At 40.8% G+C, this 19,725-nt stretch overlaps 1 protein-coding gene across 9 annotated transcripts in view; it reads left to right on the top strand.

Moving 5' to 3' along the window:
* Window positions 1–2,229: 2,229 nt before the first annotated feature.
* Window positions 2,230–19,725, top strand: part of ROBO2 (roundabout guidance receptor 2) — a 474,011-nt gene continuing 456,515 nt past the window's right edge. For all 9 annotated transcript variants that reach the window (XM_074857947.1, XM_074857925.1, XM_074857932.1 and 6 more), the window contains exon 1: window positions 2,230–2,886. In XM_074857947.1, coding sequence (XP_074714048.1) covers window positions 2,832–2,886 — 55 coding nt within the window. In that variant the 5' untranslated portion in view covers window positions 2,230–2,831. The remainder of the gene's footprint in view (window positions 2,887–19,725) is intronic.

Raw genomic sequence — 19,725 nt, 5'->3', positions numbered from 1 at the left:
GAATACCATTTTGATCACCTTACCCTAATTAGCCTTAATTACAGACTTCCTCACAAGGTAGTCTTTAGATGTATTAATATATATTTATCTGCAGGGCATATTGTGAGTATAGGAGGACATCGTTCCCTGATTTGCATAAAGAGGCTTTAGAGTTGTCATCTGGCTTTGTATGGAATAGCAATAATCTTCTCAGACACTTAAAAAAACTACAAACACATCACACTGACACGTTAGGTGGCGGTAAAATATTTGTCAGTAATTACACACAAGAATTAAGTAAGAGAGAACTTGCAGACCATTTATTTTAGTACGTTTGGGCAGGGCACGTTTCGCAGAAATACAGTTCAGATCCTTGATGTGAGGAACTTATTAAAAGAATCAATCTCTAGTCTATGCAATGTAAAAAGTCAAAAAAGAGACCTGATGAGAGAAAAATCCTTGGGATGAGTCGGTTAACACTTAAGAAGGAAAGTCCTTTCTGTTTTAATCGCCCTGCTCACTCTCGCGCATCAAAGCGTGACTCCTCACAGGTTTTTATTCACCAGTTAATTTTAACCTAGCATCACTGGGTCACAATGATCCTCTGCTTCAGTGTCCTTCCGGAAACTAAAAATACAAACGAGCTAAACACGCTGCCAACGCATCCGAACAGGTTCCCTTCAAAACGCGAGGTATAACGCGACCCGTTTCGGCTTCTCTGGCGGAGAACACCCTTACCGCCTGCCGAAGCCGCTCGGCGGCCTCTGGCCGCTCCTCAGTTCCCGCCATTCGCGCCATTCCCGCTCCGCGCACGAGCCAGCCCCGCGGGGCCGCCCCGCCCCGCCCCGCCCCGCCCCGCCCCGCCGCGCGCCGAGGGCTCGGCCGCAACAAAAGGCAACGCCGGGCACGAGGTGGCGGCCGCTGCCCGCCGCCTGCCAGTAGGGGGCGCTCGAGCTTCACGGTGCGGCGCGCGGGCTGGCCGCGGGGAGGGCGCGCGGCGGCGGCCGGGCTCACCGTCCCCTGGGGCCGCCGCTGGCCCCTCAGCGGCCGCCCCGCTCCCGCTGCGTCTCTGCCCGGTCACCCCCTGCCCTCTTCCGGCGCCGGCCACTTTTGAAGTCCGTTTTTGTTCACGTTGCTCCTTCCTTCGTGTTCCTGGCTCTTTTTTTTTTTTTTTTTTCCTGTGGTGATTTGGGGTTTATTCCGGCGTTTGCCAGCCTCTGGCGTGCGTGTAGGGGAGAGGGGCTGTTCTCCCTTGTTCCTTGGGGGGGACGCGGCCCCTTCCCTCCCTCCCTTCCTCCCCCACCGCCCCCTCCGAGGATCGCGGTCGGGTCCGCGAAACTTTCCCGCTGCCGGGAGTTGCGCCGCAGCCGCGGGGCCTGGGGGAGGGCAGGGCAGGGCAGGGCAGGGCAGGGCGCGGGAGGCTGCTCGTTCCCGGTTTCGGCTGAGCGAGCTTGCCAGTCCTACAGACCTTGTAGGTCACGCGTGATCCATTTTATTTATTTGCCACCTTTCCTTCCTTTTCCACAGAGCGGATCGGCAGAAAAATCTCTGGGGAAGACCCTTTCAAGGGTCTCACTCCCGAGTGTCTGTGTATGTGCGGAGAGGGAATGAATAATTAGAGAACAGTTCCATGAAATCACTTACCGAAAAATTAGCTGCCCGTTAAATGGGAAGCGGTGAGGAGCAATCATGTAAATTCTACCTATACCCAACTGTAGAGGAGAGGCGGGCGGGGGGGGGGGGTGGGGGGCATTGCCTGCAGCAAGCCTGGTTTCCAGTCCTGTGGCTGTGGCCTGACATCGCCGTCCCCATCTCCCTACCCCGGGCGGAGAGGGACGCGTGGGTGTGGAGCGCAGTGGTTTAGTCCACACCCCGCAGCCTCCCTTCCCCAGGCAGCCTCGGGAGCCGCGCTCATTCTCCTCCCTCTCCTTGCCAGCCGGTGTGTCCGCGGCGGCAGGAGGCGGAGGCGGCGGGAGGGGAGAGAGGAGGAGAGCGGAGCGGCGGGGAGCGCAGCGGAGCGGCGGACGCCGGGCTGCCGCGGCCGCCCGGGAGAGCTGCGGCGGCGGGAGGCCCCCGCCGCCCGGGCCACCCGCGCCCCCGCCCCCCGGGCCGCACGCACCCCCGCCGCCGCCGCACGGCAGCAGCCCGCCGCCGCTCCCGCCCGCAGCGGCACCGCGCCGGAGTTGCTGCCCTCGAGCAGTTTCCGCTCTGGTTTTCAGTGAGGAGGGAGGTGTAGGGGACAGGGTTTTATTGTGAGGGCATGCTGAGAAAGCCGTTCCCCTCCTGTCGCACATTGCCTAGGCGTTCCTATTATGGAAGTTAAGTGAGAAACTCTGCAGCTTGAACTGATTTGGTAGAGAAAGAGAGAGAAAAGGGTAGGGGGAGGGCGAGAGGAAAGCAAAATCGCCAAACCAAGCCAATGATTTTCCTGCAAAGTGCCGGGAAGTTTGTGGAGCACTTTCTAGGAATCAGGTCCTTTCTCAGAGCCTCTCCTTGTCTTCCGAAGAAAGAGCTTGCTTTTGGATTGCTATGGATCCTAAACAGAGTCTTAGACACACTTGAATAATTCCTCTGCTTGGGCTGGATTGGTGGGAATTTAGGAAGGAGCGTGTGTGCAAAGCAGAAGCCTTCGGAGCTCTCTCGCTGCTCTAATCTGTATGGATCTAAAAGTGTCACATTCAAGACCTTTCCATCTGCAGCTTTTGATTTCAAGATTTCCCTTTCCACTTTAAGTAGCTGCTAGGAAACTGAAAACTTTTGGACCTACCTCTTACTGGCTTTGGATACTTTTTTTCTTGGATCTCAGTGGAATTGGTCTCGCAAGCGATCGGGATTGCTTTTAATATGTCAAAATGGGTCTGCTGACGCCACTCCTGCTCTTTGGATTTGCATTTTTTCAAGTCTATGGTAAGTTCGCTTATTTTAGATGTGCCATTTCTGTGCAGAAATCCCCTTCATCTGAATCTGATTTGGGACAGCACATGGACGGCATTATAAGCTTTAACATTACAGAGCCTTAAGTTTGTTTCTGGTATAAAAATGGTATTTCGGGGGCGGGAAGGGGGGGGAGGAGGAAGAGGGAGAATACATGTTTCCAATAAGCAGTCCTTCCCGTCTGCTAACTTAATGGAAAAACAGCTTATGAATGAAAGAATGTCAGCTTGAGGTAGCGAGGAAAGAGTAAAAACTACCGTGCTAAATCTTTTATTTCGGGAGGGGGGGGAGGGAAGCGGGAAGGAGAAAGAAAAGGCAGAGAGCTGATGTAGCAGATATTACTTTGCCTCCTTCTATTGTTAAACTTTCCACCGGGAGAGCCAGCTGATGAAATAAATAGGTTAGCTCTGCCTCGGCTCCAGGTGAGGCGAACTGGCGCGTTTCCAGAGTCCCTAAACGCCGCCTTTGGCGCTGGTGAGCGGCAGGCAGGCAGGGTGGGTGCGGGGGGCAGCGGGCAGCGCAGCGGGCAGCGCAGCGGGCAGCGAGGCACAACCCCCCCTTCACCTCCACCCCCCGCGGGTGCGGGCAGGTGCGGCGCGGGCGCCCCGCCGGCGTGGGGCTCCCCTCGAGGGTGGGGCCGGAGGGTCTTCCCATCGCCTTCCCCTCAGCCCCTCGGGACGGGCTTTCCGGAGGGTGTTGTCATGAAGCTTAGCAACGTCTGGGGAAAGGGTGGTGGGTTGGGTTTGGTTTGGTGTTTTTTTTTTTTTTTTTTCTTTTCTCCCCGCACTCCCCGTTGGGTCCGCTCTGCAACACTTCTTGCGGTTTTCAAGTTTCAGCAATGGATGGGGAACCATAAATTAGCATCTTGGGGAAGTGCCCTTTAGTAGGGCGAGAACTTCAGCTCAAGGGTAAATTGCCTTTCAAAGTAGGGGTCGGCGCTGTGCTGCAGTACAGCCGTTGGATGCATTACAGTAGTCTGAGCACACAACGAGGAAGCGAGAATCTGTAACACCATACAGTTCTGCGGGAGTGTGTGCTGGGGCCAAATGCTCTCAGTCCTCCTGGTATGGAGTATTTGCATTTCTGAACAGTCTTTTAGACTTCAGGTGAATTTAATGTCTGGGACCCTGGCTGGTTTTGCCTGTTAGAGCAAACTTCGTTCCTGGAAGCTGATTCCAGGATTTACTGTATCAATCCTGAAGCAAGGACTCTAGCTTTATTGTTTGCAGTCACAGGCTGCTTTGGGTATTTCTCCCCCTCCTCTCATCTTCCTCCACCTCCTAGCAAGAAAGGAGGCAAAATAGACAAGAAGAGGGAGACATTCAAGTACAGTTTTACATTGATTGCATAATATGCTATGCAGTTTAACATTCAGTTTGGTCTACTGATAAGAAAATTTCTGCACAATGTATGCACATGCTAAACAGTAGGAAGTTTTAACTGTGAAAGGGTTTAATGAAACATTTGCGTCTATCAGCATGGTCATAGTTTTGTGGGGATTTTGTTTTCTGTTTATTTTTCCTATGGTAGCATATTTTGATCCTTAAGACCACCAGTATCGAAGATACCTTTGTATACAAACTGAAAACATCAGGCTGTAGATATGTAATTATTAGTAAGTGTTTAAAATTATATGTAGCTAGAAGGAACACAATTAAAGCGCTCAGTGGAAGTGACAGAGTGAATCAGAGGAGCTTGGTGTTACAGAATGTAATTAATGTACCAGGCTGTTTGGAGATACATGAAACAAATGCAATTAACCAGCTTGCTGGAACGACAGGAGCAAGATGTAATTTATTCTAGTTTTGTCATGGGGAACACCAGTAGAACCTTTGTTCTGGTTTAGCCTTATAGGATGAGGGTGGGGGGGCAGGTGAAACACATAGCTAATTTAGAAGTGGACCATTAGAAAAAAATGCCAGGAAACTGCCCAGAATAGGTCTGATCCTCCCCTTTTGTGAGAAGATGTTGCAGAGGCTGTCAAGTTTGCCTATGTTAACAACTCAAATAAATAAATAAATAGCCTTTTGGATAGCACAGCAAGACCAAGTAGAGATAAGCTGTTATTGTCAAAATGACTAACAGGTAGCTTTGAAGAAATACTGGCATGCAAGCTTGGCACTAAGTACTTTTGTCACTTCAGAAGCATAGTAATTACTATTACACCTTAGGGTGACATATGCCACCAGTTGATTTTGAAAGGTGTAGATCAAATTAGCACTATTTGTAATGCTTTAGTTTAAGAAAAAAGGCAAAACCCAACAGACCACTTGTTTAATAGGTCCTTGGTTTCTTTTCTGTGTTTGAAAGTTACCTCTTAGTGCATTTCTGGTTTTGAGGGTTTTTATTGTTGGATTTAGTTTTTTTTTTTGTTGTTGTTGTCTTGGCATCAGGTCCAGACAGAGAGAGACTGTAGCATTTGAGGCATGTTAGCCATCCTTTTCCCTGTGATGTTAGTTTTGTTTAGTGATTCAAAAGTGGTATTACACAGTGCATAATGGTGTAGATGAAAATGCTAATTTTTTCTTCTAAAGTTATTTTCTCTGTCCATGCTTTTATGACACCTGAAAATTGCAAAGCTCAGTGAAAATGGAAGAAAGCATGCAATACATACATACACATTTTTTTTAAAAAAAATTTTATTATTGTGCTTATGATTTTCCTGTAGCCCTGCCCATATTCTTGCAGTCTGTTCAGGGAATAACTGTACATCTCTTTTTCTTTAGCTATCAATCTTGGTTACTGTTCTTGAAAAAACAAACAAAAAAGCAAACACACAAAAACCCCTCCAAACAACAAAACACCCCATTAGACGAAGTCTGGACCATAAAACACTAGCTATTGGAGTTAAAACAGCTGATTACATGGGGTTTTTTTATAGTGTTCAATTGATTTTTCTTTTACTGTTATGTGTTTTTTGTTATCTTTCTTCCAATCATTAGTAAAGCTTGAAAGAATGAATATTAACAGAAGAGGTCATAACTGCTGTGAACACAGGTGTGTGTGGATGTTACCACAGACACTAGTTTTAGTCTGTCAAACTCTGCCCTGGTAGGACTCGTAGAGCTTTCAATGAAAATTACAGCCTTTTATGACAGGGCTGGCTTTTAGCCATTGTCCCTCGAAAACTGCAAGTGCAATGCTCTTGAATGTGTGATGGTGTTAAAGATATATGAGAATAATTCCGTAAAAGCAACATTTTATCTCTGTATTAGTATATTTCAAAAATAAGTTATTTTTATTAATGAAAAGTATGCATCTGAAATGGTGGCGTGGCTCAAGCATTCTATCTTTCTTTTATTTTTCTAATTACTTTTATTTCTTCACGCCAGTGATCTACACATCTGTGGCCCTGTGCAGGTCTCTGTTGCCTATCAGAGAACATGGGTTACATATAAAACTAGAGTATATTCTTCCAGTGAGTATTTGAGCTGACAGGGTCTTGATCTCTCATGTGAGTTTTGCTGTTGATGGATAACCTTTGCTTCTGTGGAATGTGTGCATTTTAATGCATTAAGAGTAAAATTCTGAAGTGGAGAGTTTGCGGTTTTGTTTCCTTTAGCGTGTTCTTCCATAGAACCCAATTCCGCAGAGCATTTAAGTGCGTGCTTCCATCTCTTAACTGGAATCTCGCTGAAGATAATAAGAATTTAAACATGTTCCAAGTTAATCATATGCTTTAAAACTTTGCTAAGTAGGGATGAATTTATGCCCGTAATGAAACGTTTTGCTGAATTAGTCTTAATATTTTGCTTTCTTTACTTCCTGTCTGGTAAATTGTTATTGCAATAACATATATTTATGTGCAAAAGGCAGTGAGGAAGTCTTGTCATTGCACTATCAGAGATAGGTATGTTTGAAAAGTAATGTGATAATCCAAATAATTTGTTTTGTTCCTTTGCTAATTTGGTATGCTGCAAAAGGTCTGATATCCCGCAATTCTTTCAGAAAAGTTAGAATAGGGGGGTTTAAACTTTTCCTTGAGTTGCACTTACTACAATAATTCTTCCATTAGGAACTTTCCAGAATGGTAAGATTGATACTGCTCAAGGAAAATAAGTTTTAGCAATGCAGGCTAAAGGTATGTAACCTTAGAAGCAGACAAAGGGTTTAAATCCATTTTTAAGGATGCATAAAAAGCATCAAGGAGATGTGCCAAAAAATTCAGTGAGAGGAAATGGAGGCTTTGGCTAGTCTGTCCAGTCAACTCTGTCTCCAGGAGGTGCTTTTCTACAGCAATGCTATGTAGGCTCACAGCACTAAATTCAAGACATGCTCTGTCCGCTGCTGAACCATTTAGTGGAAATCACTAAAGAGTATGCAATGGCTTTTTAGCCATTTGCTACCCTTGAATTGCTATTCAAATATTGATCCCAGCTAAATAGATTGCTAACAGGTTCTGTACATTTGTTTCAGCCACCTAAGAGGAACACTGCTGTCAGGTTTTATCTGTTATCTCAGCTGGCATGGCAGAGGTTGCCCTTCCTGTGGCTGCCATCTGGCTCACCACCTCTCATACCAACCTTGTGGAGGATACTTGCTAATCATATTGATGCAGTTTCTTGCCAAGAGGCTAGGTTACTGGTGGTCTTTTCTACATTTCTATAGAAATCTCTATTTCGTGTGCAGAAGAAACCAAGTTTTCGCTCTTGTCAAATAAATATGCTGTTTTTTTCGTTCTGACTGAACAGATATATCATATATGTAACTGCTGCATTTTTACAAACGTTTATTGTTACCCGGTCTTTCTTGCACTTATGTTTTTATAGTGCATATGCCTTGTATATTAAAAAAAAAAAAACCTCTAAATTTTGGTAAATAGACGGGCACAGAATCTGATCTTAAATCACTACTTCAGAGAGAATGTTGATGATACCTTTTATGCAGGACTAGTCATGTGGACTGTTAGTTATGAGATCTGTGAATGCAAAATAATTGCAGAAATAAAGATGTATGGAGGCAGATTTTAGTCTCACCATTTATACTCTCACACCTGGCTTCTGCTATACAGTGCAAACTGTGTCCCTCCAGCCCTTGAAGTTACGTATCCAGAAATAAGATTGTCAGTGTTGTCCTCACCTCAAACCCTTTCCTTAACAGAATAACTGTTAATCACCTGTGGTTAATACTTGTTATTGTTAGAGTGGATAATTATCAAGACCCCGTTAATTTAGAACCTGATTCTGCACCCCTGAAATCTAACAATTTTGCTATTGAGTCCTTTGTGTGAAAGACCTTGAAAGCAGGTGATGGAATATTGTTGACTTACCATAAGTAAGGGCTTGCATCTTAATTCACGTATTGTAATCTTGTTACAAGGTGAAGTTGGCTTGTTGCTACATTTTTCCATGGAGATAGCGTCCAAATACTAGAGGGTACAAGTGTGTGTTGATGCTTCAGCCCTGCTGACTCCTTACTTGTTCCTATAGTGCTTTCTTTACTAGTGCAGAGTAAAGCCGCTTCTTGTGCGGGGTTGTGGATGTAATGATACCCATTCTTAATATTTTTTCAAGCCAAAAGTTCATGAAGTAAGAAATGGCTTTTTAATTCCATCTCTGCAGCTTATCTTACTTTGCTGCCATGGAAGAGATCCAAGATGTGCTCTTAATTTTATTAAAATAATAACCTTCATCAACAAATACATGAACAACAATAGACAAACTAACCAGTAGTACCCACGTAATAACCTGCTGATACCTATATTGCACTGCTGTGCTCTAGTGGCCAGGCCAAATTGAGATTCATCTTCATATTATGGACAAATGTGAAGATGTTAATTTAAACAATGTTTTGGCAGAAGTAGCTTGTGCATATGTGTTGAACTTGCAGTCTTTACTATTCTCCCCCAGCTATTTTTTTTTGGCTAAGCAAATTGTTTGTAAACTCACTAAATAATGGTTATCTGCAGATCTGAGTTAACACATCTGTTTAACTGGATTTTGAGCTAACTTTCTGGTTATGTTCTAGATAGATTTGCAAACATCCTTCCCTGTGCTTAATTTCTCTTTGAACTTAGTTGCACTGCAAAACCATGTCAGTAAAAACCACACAACTTCGTTTTGCCTAATGATAAAGTTACTCATTTGTCTTGATATTTCTAGCAGGAAACAATTCATCTTTGGCTTGCTGATAACTGAAGGCCACTGATCTTCTAGTAATTCCAAGTGTATGTTTTGGAAGCCGTTCAGATTGTGTTCATCCAGGTTCTATTGCAAACTTTTTACACTATTATTTGTCCTGGTTGTGGAGATACTCATTCAGCTCTACCTAGCTATGTGAATGATGACTGGAAGAACACAAAGCATCTTCAAATTCATTCCTCATTGTTTTCAGGTGCTTATAGCATAAGACACCATTCCAAGCCTGGTTTGGAGCAACCTTAATGATATGTGATATTTGCTTGCAGAATTACTCTTCTTGTCAGTTCCAACAGAGTTCTTCAGTCTGACTACAGTGAAAGACAGTGGCCTGCCATTGTATTATTTTATGCTTTGTTATAATTTACCTTTACTTTCTCTCATCACTTTTTTCTCAGATTAATTGGGAGAACAGCTTATTAGGTCTTATATATGGCAATGAACTGGTAGGATGAGTGGCGATGCCAGGAGTTGAAGTATGGTCTTACTCATTAGAGTTTACCTAGATGATTATGCCACAATGTCTGTTGCGGCATATGGTCTTTTAGTTCGTATTTATGCATTGCCTATGTAGTGTAGTGTGCCAAGGTGAGAAAAGTATCTGTAATAACCTTGTTATAAATGCACATTGGACAAATATGTAAAGAATAAAGGGCCAGCAGCAAGTTGTAAAACACAGTAAACTGTAGTTCACTTCTACTAATCACTTGCCATTGGTTGCAAGAGAAACTGAGTGGAAAAAATTTAACCTTTTAAAACTAAAACATCAAGTAACTAACATCAGTCAACTTGTTTCTCATTCATAGTGAATGGAAGGACTGTTCATGCCAGGGTACCAGAGGTACTTTTTTACTGCTGTGAAAATGTCAAGAGTTAAGCAGTTATGAGAAGTATCTTAATGCTGCATGAGCCCTATAACCATGGGTTCTCAACTGTCATTCTGTACAGTTTTCAAAGTCCATGTCTTGTAGCCCAGATGGCTTCATCCTGGCAAAACGGGTGGTCAATTTTAACAGTTTATGTTGTGTCCTAAAGAGAACTATGTAACTAAAGGATGGACGATAATTTCTTTCCTATAAGTATTATGAAAAATTCAAATAGTATAGCAGTGCTGTTGGACTAGGAGCTCGTTGGAAAACATGTGTTTTCTTCACCTGGATTTCCTTTCCCTATTCAACTTGATCTTCTCTTTGAGATTTTCACTTCATGGTGGAGGCTGCAGGAAAAGGATCTGTGGGTGCTTCCTCTTTCTCACTTTCCAGAGATGAAGTCTAGTTCTTAATGCATTATGTCACTTTCAAGACCTGGAGATGCTTATTGGTCCTGCATGTACAGTAACACTGCCCTGCTCTGACAGTTTTCTGGAGAGAGAAGTGACACTGTAAGCTGGGAGAAGGTGTGGCATAGTAGCCTGATTCCAGGTCCATGACTTGATGGATTAAAGGACTACTCCATTTTGAAGCAGAGAATGAGGGGAGAGAGAGACTAGCAGAGGAGTGGGGCTACAGAGCATGTGGCTGCGTTAGGCAGCATAGGGAGCAAAGGGGGGAGCAGAACACTGTTGTCATGCTTAACATGATAGTGCTGATGCCTAATATCTTCAGGGTTGTTTTATACACAGTATATTTAGGCTTTTATCATTGCTATGTCATTTGTACATCACTTATCCATGAAGTGAATAAACCTTTCTGTTAAATTGCTTGAGTCCAGATTTATTTGGAGTGGCTGCAAGAAAACACTAAATTGTAATTTGATGCAGTGAACTAAGAAGGTCTTTGCTGGCTTTAACTTGATACACTGCAGAAGTGCTGTGATAGATTGGCTGGGCTTTTTGTGTATATGTTTTTATGATATGTAAGAGAAATTCAGTAGGCTAACTAAAATAGTTGGTTTACATCAACACAGCAGCTATTAAACAAAGGACTTCCAGTGGAAAAAATTAACTATCAGAAATACTGCAGGCTACATTTTACTCTTGATCTATTACACCTGTTCTGTTACCAAACTGGATTTTAAAATACGATGCTTTGATTTTAAGCTAGTCAGTGTGATGTGCCTATTCAGATATATGCCTGAATTATAAACTTCTGTGTTTTTTTTCTTCTGCATGAATTAGATTCATTGTCTTAAATTGTGCAATGTGATGTTTACCTAATGAGACCAGACAGTTTGTTCTACAAGATCAAGTCCTGTGAGGTAGAAACCAAGCATTTGGAATAGGAGGATCCTATGATAAAATTGTCTTTTAGTACTGTTGTGTTTAAACCTTTAAGAATAGTTCTTTGTGTGTGTACATCTAGATTTTGAAAAAAAAAAAGTTTTTATCTATATGCAGGTATAATTATATCTATACACACTTATAATGAAAGAAAATAACTTTAGAAAGTGTAAGGAATAGAATTTATGTCCTTGAAGGCAAAACTGTAAACAGTAGTAGAAACTGTTAAAAAACTGAATTTAAAACAAAATGAAATATGTGACAAGTAGACAATCAGATATTTAACAAAATATGAAACAGTGTAAACCAGAACTGTTTATTATTATTTACTGAATCATTTTTGACAACTGCTCAATTTAGGATGAAATGCAAAAGAACATATGTCTGGCTTTGTATGACCCCAAATTTCTCTGTTCTCCCTTTCATCAGACAACATGCCTTTTTTCCCTAAGTGATTTTTGGTTGCTAGGAGAAGTGCAGTAGTCTGCCCTGCTCTTATCCAGAAGTAAAACCGAAGAGTGTATTGAGGTAAAGAGAGGGGCAAAGCACAGTATAGGCCATGAATCACAAGTTGTCTCTAATACGTCCACTTTGTTGCCACTTTTCCTTTGAAAACTTTTGTTTTTACTAATGCTGTTTCTTTTCAGCTGATCTCTCAAAGCCATTCAGAGAGTGAAAAAAATTGTGCTGTTAAGAGTCCACTCAGAGGAACAAAAAAAGGAGGGGGAGACTTTGAGACTTATTCATGGGTCCACAGTGGTAGCAATGCCAAACTCAATGAATAGCTTCAGTCAGCTGCTGTTAAAACTGGATGATTCATACCTTCTGTTTTTTGCTAGGACTGGAAAGTACACAGAAAGTCTTCATAGTGGTCCTGCCAGTTTTAATGCATGATGCTGAAGTTGTTTACCAATGGTCTTCAAACTTCAATGAATGCAGTATTCTTGAAGCGTGTCTGCAGCATTCAAATAGTAATGTTGCATACATTTGTTAAAATAAGAAACAATTGTTAATAATCATGCTGCTTTTGGTCCAGTTTGTGAAACCCTTTATTCACTCTCTAAATCATACTTTTTGAATTAACTGTGTACCGTGACAAGAATCACTTGACTATCATCTCCTGTAATGATCTAAAAGTGTGCTTAACCAAATGTCATTGGCTACTTTTAAACCTTTGCAGTTAAAAATGGTTTTATGTAGATAGATATTATAACAGGTGTAAATGATTAGACAATATTGTCTATATTAATAGACTATCAAAAGCATGAGCGTTATGGCAGATTTCACTTGAAATTGATTGCAGAATGTATGCATAGACAATATGTTCTTTCCTTAAGTGCCTAATGAAACCTAGCCTTAAGACCAGTCTTAAAACAATGATTATATCTCTCAAGAAAGATTGCTGAAGAGGTCATGTGTATGAGTCCTGTGAATGAGGAAATAGAACATGTGACTGCAGAGAGCTGCGATTTGTGCTGTAGAAACAGATGACTGCCTGTGAACAGAGTGGGCCTCTGTATCATTCCTTAACAGGAATAAGTGGTGAATGGCTAAGGGTCTCATTACCAATTTAGAATATCTTGTTGACTGAATTTAGCAACATGCAGATAATAGAAAAATTCAATGATGATGTAATTGGAAAAATAGTGCAGCAACTTGTACCGATTTGTTATTCCCATTTGAACAAAATAGGTTTCACCCATATTTCTGAGGGTATTGGGTGACCTGGCAGTACTGGATTCAGTCCCAGTGTAATTTAATGGAATTTGTGTCTGTTTAGGTCAGGACTAAATTTTCCCCCAGGGAAAGATGAAGATGGAAGAGTTGGAAGTTAAATTACGAGGAGCTGGCTCTATCTTACAGTCTGGTGGGAGTGGAAATGTGTGTGTGGCTTTTTTTTCCTTCCTCTTCCTGGTCCACACAGACTTTAGGAGTAATTTAAATACTATCTACAGTGCAACTGGGTTTTCAGTTACTTCCATGAAAACTGCAAGTGCTGAGACCAAGGATTTTCCCTCATAAATTACAGCAGATGTTGCCTTAGTCATTCTTCAGTGTTAGCCCAAAAGTGCTGTTGTCCTTCTTCCTGCTGAGAACTGCCTGGGAAAACAGACACATTTTTATCACTGCATGTGGATATTGGTTAGCAAAATCAGATTAACTGTTAATATGTTAATATAAAGGATGTGCCCACTACCACTCAGGGACTCCATGGCAGAAGGGAGAATGACATCTGGTCTCTAAGAACACAGATGATGGTGGGAGAGGTGTGCTAGTGTTAATGGTGAGGGAGGAAGGGCTAACTTCAACTGATGTTGCTGCTGCATCTCTTTACCTGGCATTTAAAGCCAGGCAACTTTTGAGCTCCAGAAGGATGAGAATGGTAGAATCACAGACCATGAATCTGTCCTCTAGTAACAATTTTCCTTCCTGTTACTCAATAGTCCCGTCACACTGCATTATGAAGAGAAAAAAGGTAGGGGGGTGATTCAGCACTGCTGGATTTAGGACAGGGGCTAGGGCAGAGCAGTCGCTGGTGTGGTGAAACATTGAGTTATGCCTGTCCTTCCCCACCTTTTCCCTCTGTCCTCAGCTATGTGTTTATGGGAATCAAAATATGCTAAGGAAGGAGTCAGGAAAGAAGTGGTAGCTCTGGACCTGGACCTCTCTGAAACTGAAGGAAACCTATTGTTCTGTAGTGACATTCAGCTGTCTGTCCTTCCTGTTCTTGCATTTCTCTCTTCATTCAACTTAACATGCCAAATGAAGTATGATTTCTTCAGCAAACTCATATGTCCCTCAGAGCCTAATTCATTTGTAGAATAAACTCCTTTCAGATTAAATAGTATACATCTATTCAAGTAAGGACCAGCTATAGCTACAGTATTGAAGTGGAGAAGTAAGGAATGAAGGCAAGTTTACATACGCCTTTCCTGTCATATGATACGGAACAAATCTATGGCCATTTCTTATTCTTTCTTTCTCTCCTCCTGTTAAATCTATTTCCTAGATTTTTGCTATAATGAAAGATGTCCTCACTGTTGATGCTTTGCATTTGTAATTCTAGAATGATTTCCTCTGCATAGGCCAAAAAAATGAGAAGTGCTTTAGCTTACAACACAGAAATCACTGGAGTTGAAGCTTCTAGATTTATTCTAGGCCACAGAGAAAAATACGCTCTTGTGTTTACAGATTTTCATTCCCTGTGTTGTTTGTCTGCTACTTGTGTCCAGGTTCCATGTTTCATTCATGTGGTTTGCCTCCTTATATTTCATAGTTGAAGACTTTCTTGTATCTTGTTTCCTTGTCAGTTGATTTAGCTTCTTTTCCAGCTGTTTTCTGTGCATCTCATTCTTTTCTGGTTGGTTTAGGTTGCTGTTTTCTAACGACGTTACTTGAATATGAAGAATGAAACTACTGAAATAACAGGAAAAGTTGGGGGGAAGGCAGTGTTGGTGATGGAGGAACGATGATAAGAAACTTTGTTCTTTGTCAGGATTACTTGGTGAATTCTGTGTGCATAGCTAATGTTCTGTGGAGGCAGAATCTTCTGCCAGCCCTAACAAGAGCCCTGAGTAAATTTTAAAAAAAAAGAGTTTGCAGATGTAAGCCAAATCTTGTGTGAAGTTGGAAAGAGGTACTTTTCTGAACATTTAACCATGTCTCAAGTCTAACTTTTAGTTTTGAAGCACATGTCTCCACTCTGTCATGGAGAATCCTCTTCTTCAGTCTAGAGACAATTACAGATAAGTAGATTTATAAGTGATTTGTTAAGTTTCCTATTCTTACAAATAGTTGAACTTTATCCATTTATAAAATATCCATACATAGATGGGCAATCAACTTTAAAAAAATCAGCTTAGATATTTAATGTTCTGCAAAGTTATAAACAGACAACTAACATTAAAAGGCAAAAGATACTAGGTAGGCATAAACTGAATAGTAACAGCATTCAAGGAAATTATTGTGCTGATACTACTGTTGAAATCATTTATATGTTTTGAAGACTTAATTTCTGTTATGTGTATATAATCTATAGATGATATATGTATACAATATTATACATAATGCAATATATATTATACAATAGATCTTGTAAGAGAACTCTCTTAACTTACTAGGTAAGCTGGGTGAAATACTTTCTGGGTGAAAGTCATTTTGGTTTGGGCTTTTTTTGTTTGTGGTTTTTTTCCCTACTTCACAGTTGATCTTAGTTGTATTGAAGAACAAACATTATTTTTGTGTAGTGGGTATGACTTGTAATGTATATGAAATCCTAACTCAGCAGAAGATGCTGGGGATTTTGTCATCACCATCAGTGGTGCCACAGTTTTGGTTTTGGAGTGTTTGGCAATGTGGGAGGCTAATGCAGGGAAGGAAGTTTTGTTGTGTTGGGTTTTTTCTTTTTTTTTTTTTTTATAGTTACACAAACCTTAAGAGATTGACTTAAAGCTAAACATAAAGCTATAATCAGGAGGTTAACAGATGCAAGAAGCTTCATCTGTGCTCTGCTAGACAACTAGTGGGAAGCCAGGATAATGATGCACAACATTCAGTAGTAACAGCGTAGTCAGCAGCTAGAGAAAGAAGTCTGTAACACCATGAAAACTACGTTATTTCATCTTCAAATGAAGGCTGGCTGTTGACTTATGGAGAGAACCTTCAGTTGTATCTGCCCTGAGGACTACAACTTTCACTATTAGGGAAGCCAAAAATCTATTTTAAAACAAATTTGTAATACATTTGCAAAGTAGAAAGGCAGATGTGTTATTTGGCAACAGATTTCTTCCATACCTTTTAGCATTTGTGACCAGGTGTCTTACTAGGCCGCTTGGTATTTCCAGATCAGCGATGAGGGGAAATAAATTCTGGTACTCTCTGGATGAAGGATGATACAGGAGTTACTGGTCATTTGAAGGGGAGGAGAATAACCGTATGCAAGGCTTGGTCTCTTCTGCTATCTGCAGTGGTACTTTTGGCATCTTCTGAGATGGTCTCAGTGTGTACTTTAAAGGCCCAAATCTCTATTTTACCATATATACTATCTTCAAAGTGTAGGCCGGACTTTGTTAAGGGCTACATCACCTTAATTCCATGGTATTCCTGTAAATGTAGTGTGCAGGTATTTTTGTCCTATGGGAAATCACAATAAAAGCTTCAGGAGAATGGGGCAGTGCCTCCTGGGCTTGTCTTCTAATTGGAGTGAAGGAATAACTTCTGACCACCGGATATGTTTTGCTATCATGCCTAGGTAAGCATATAGATGGAAAAGGGTTGGAGCATGAAGGAGCAGAGTTGGAGCCATGACTCAGCATGTTTCTTGTGTATTACTTGCACTGTGGAACTTTTGCTGCTGCAGAAAATGCAGATGGGGAATATTTTAGCAACAACTAGAATAAAGCACACTGTTTTTCCTGGAAGCCCAGAATACTCTTAGGCCAATTCAGGATTCAGGGTGTTGGGGGAAAGAATTCTAAGGTCATTTTTAGAGGAAGATCGATACCTGACAGTTTGAAACTTTTGAAGACAGATATCTGTGCAGCCATAGATGCAATATATCTACTTTTTTTTTTTTTTCCCCCTCAGTGCCTTTGGAAATTAATTTCTTGGTGCTCCAGAGTTTTGTTTAACACTGAACAGACAAGCAGCATTCTCACATCTAACAAGTGTGATATATTAAACTGGAGAGAGAAAATGTAGAGAAGGTTAGTTTTAATATGGAGTCAGCTGGAGGCATGCTACCTAATGAATCATTAATACCACATCCTGCGGTGTTATGAGTCCAAGTGGTCTCCTGTCCAAATACAATTCTTGTCCAGGTTCTTTCACTTAGGAGCCTCACAGGGTCATAATTGTTACAGCTACTTTGGAAAGAAGATAGTTTACAAGTTGGACTAGCCAAGATGGAGCATTTTGAACAAGTGTCTTTGGAAGTGAGTCTGGTGGAGAAATTGAAACATAGAAAAGAACAACACTATGTTGGAGGAAAAATGTTCAGCCTGTACACTGAGTATCTGGAGAGGAAAACAGATTCTTTAATATTCTATGCTGAATGTTTAGAAGGCTTTTCAGATCGTAGTTTGCTTGCATATATTAAAGCTTTTTTATAACTTGGTATGAATTGGTTGCATATGCATGTGATATAAATAAAACCTAACTGGATGTTGTAAGCCAAAGAAGTAAATCAGCCAATGATTCTGTTGCATATATTCTTGCTACAACTATCTTGGAGAGCTATAAATAGATACTGTTTATTACTTTTGCTTGCATTTATTTTCGCTTTAAATGGCAAATAAAACTATTGTTAACATACCTTAAAATCAATTGGAGGATATTTACTTAGATCATTTTGAGGAAAAGAATGAATGTCCTTGTTAAAATACTTGTTTATAGTGTCTGAGTGTTGGGACGAGTAGATAAATTGTCAGTACAAATGACCAAAGATTTTTCTTTCATGTCTTCAAGAAAGAAATTATGTAGAGGGTTTATACACACTTTTTCAAGTGCTTATACTATGAGTTAACTTTTTGTGGAAAAAGTCAGATCCAAGAGGGAAAAAAAAAGAGTAGAAATAGGAGTAGCAGTTTTGGTATCAATTGGCCTAAAGCAACTTAAAGAAGTAAAAGAAACAAAGTAGAAATATAAATATCCATCTCACAGACATATCATTACCTTATTTTACTCCTTTCTAAATAGGTCAAAATTAGCAAAAATATCGCTATAGTTTTAGTAACATCTTCTTTAAAAGGTCTTGCTGGTTTTGCTTTCCTTTTCCAGTAATGGAAGAGTGTTGGCTTTGTAAGGATTTTTGGAGACTTTGCTTACTGCCAGTAAATATGGCAAAAATAGGGTAGGAGATCAGTCCACTGAAGTGTTTGAGTGGTCATGGAATATATACGTAATATAATGTAAATGTCACTGGCTCTTGTTCCCCTTCCCCCTCATGGGGGAAAATCGATACATATGCTTCAGAATACTTCCCTTGACAAGATGAGATAGACAATGATGATAGATCAGGCTAACTGTCTGGCAGCATGCCTGTCTCTTGATAAACCAAATATTTGGAACTTTTAGAGAAATATTGTTAAAGCATAATATTCCTGCCATCTGGCACTTCTCGCTCACTTCAGTGAGATGCTTTGGAGGTAAGTGAGAAGTGCTTCTTAAGAAGTTCAATATGACAATTCAGAAGATTGAGACTTGGTGAGATTCCTTTATTATATAATCAGTCAATAAAAGTAGGCAGGCAGGGCAGAACAGTTGCTGATTTCTTGTGCCACAGAGTTTTAACTTTTGGTTGTAAAGTGAAGAGATTCATAGTGTACCTTACAATCTATATTTATGTTTATTTTTAATGTTTCCAAGTGGTCTGAGCAGTTGGACTAGCCTTGCAATAGAAACTGCAGAATACCAGCAAGCTAGAGGGTAGGAAGGACTAATGAAAAAATCGTTCTGCTAAGTTAAGTTTCATCTCAGTCTAGGTATAACTAGGTATGTAAAGCTTCTCCTTTGAAGCAAGGAAGTTAGTTATTTATTTCCAATGCAGATTTTACAGTTTAAGATACAATTTCATACTTACACATTCAAATAACACAGGCAAAACAAGTAAACCTCCTCAGACAGAGAACAGATTTCAAAACCCATTTAAAAAATATTGTGAGCATTCCATGTTTGCAAATAATGCATCTTTGATTTTGTTAAAAACTTATAGTGAATGGAATGGAGTTTATGTATAATAAATCTTAATTGCAATTCTGAGATCTGTTGCATAGGCAAGACAAAGAATCTTTTGGGCCACAGATAAACTAGGCACTTGAACAATACAAAATGAAAATTCCCTGAACATTTTTTTTTTCTTAATATTGAGAATTAGAGGGTGCAAGTCTTGACATTTTGTAACAAAACTAGATTCATGTGCCCAGGCACATGAATGTAGCCTGTTCATTTGCTGGACACTAACATATAGTAATGTTAAAACACAAAGCGCTGAAAAAGAATCAGTGTTGTATCTCAAAATCAGCACTGAAAATACCAAATAAAAGATAAATCTTGACTCTGCTTGCACTTCATTGAAAAGCCCCTGAGGATAAAGGTATAGATGACTATTAGGTGTCATTAATCTATATTCTCCATGAACTGTTGGGTCCCCTGCTATGATAAAATACTGATAAGTCTACTTAAGTTGGTTTATTATGGCCCATATATTGATGGCATACCTTAGGATTTAATAGGCTAATACTTCTCTGGACATTAATTTGTCACATTAATTTGCTTTGTGCAAAGATTGATAGGCAGTGAATTACATCAGCTCTTGTATCGTGAGAGGATGCCATACATGAAGGTGGCAATTGTCCACTTCTGCATTGAAGGAAGTTTATGTGACTGCGTGACACAAGACATGTCAGACTTTGGCGTCTTTTGCATTCTTCTTAATTAGTAGCTCTTGGTCAAAACCTG

The sequence above is a fragment of the Strix uralensis genome, chromosome 2 (assembly GCF_047716275.1).
Source record: "Strix uralensis isolate ZFMK-TIS-50842 chromosome 2, bStrUra1, whole genome shotgun sequence".
NCBI classification, from domain to species: Eukaryota; Metazoa; Chordata; class Aves; order Strigiformes; family Strigidae; genus Strix; species Strix uralensis.
The sequence above is the reverse complement of the archived record's forward strand: the minus strand, read 5'-3'. Positions and strand labels throughout refer to the sequence as shown.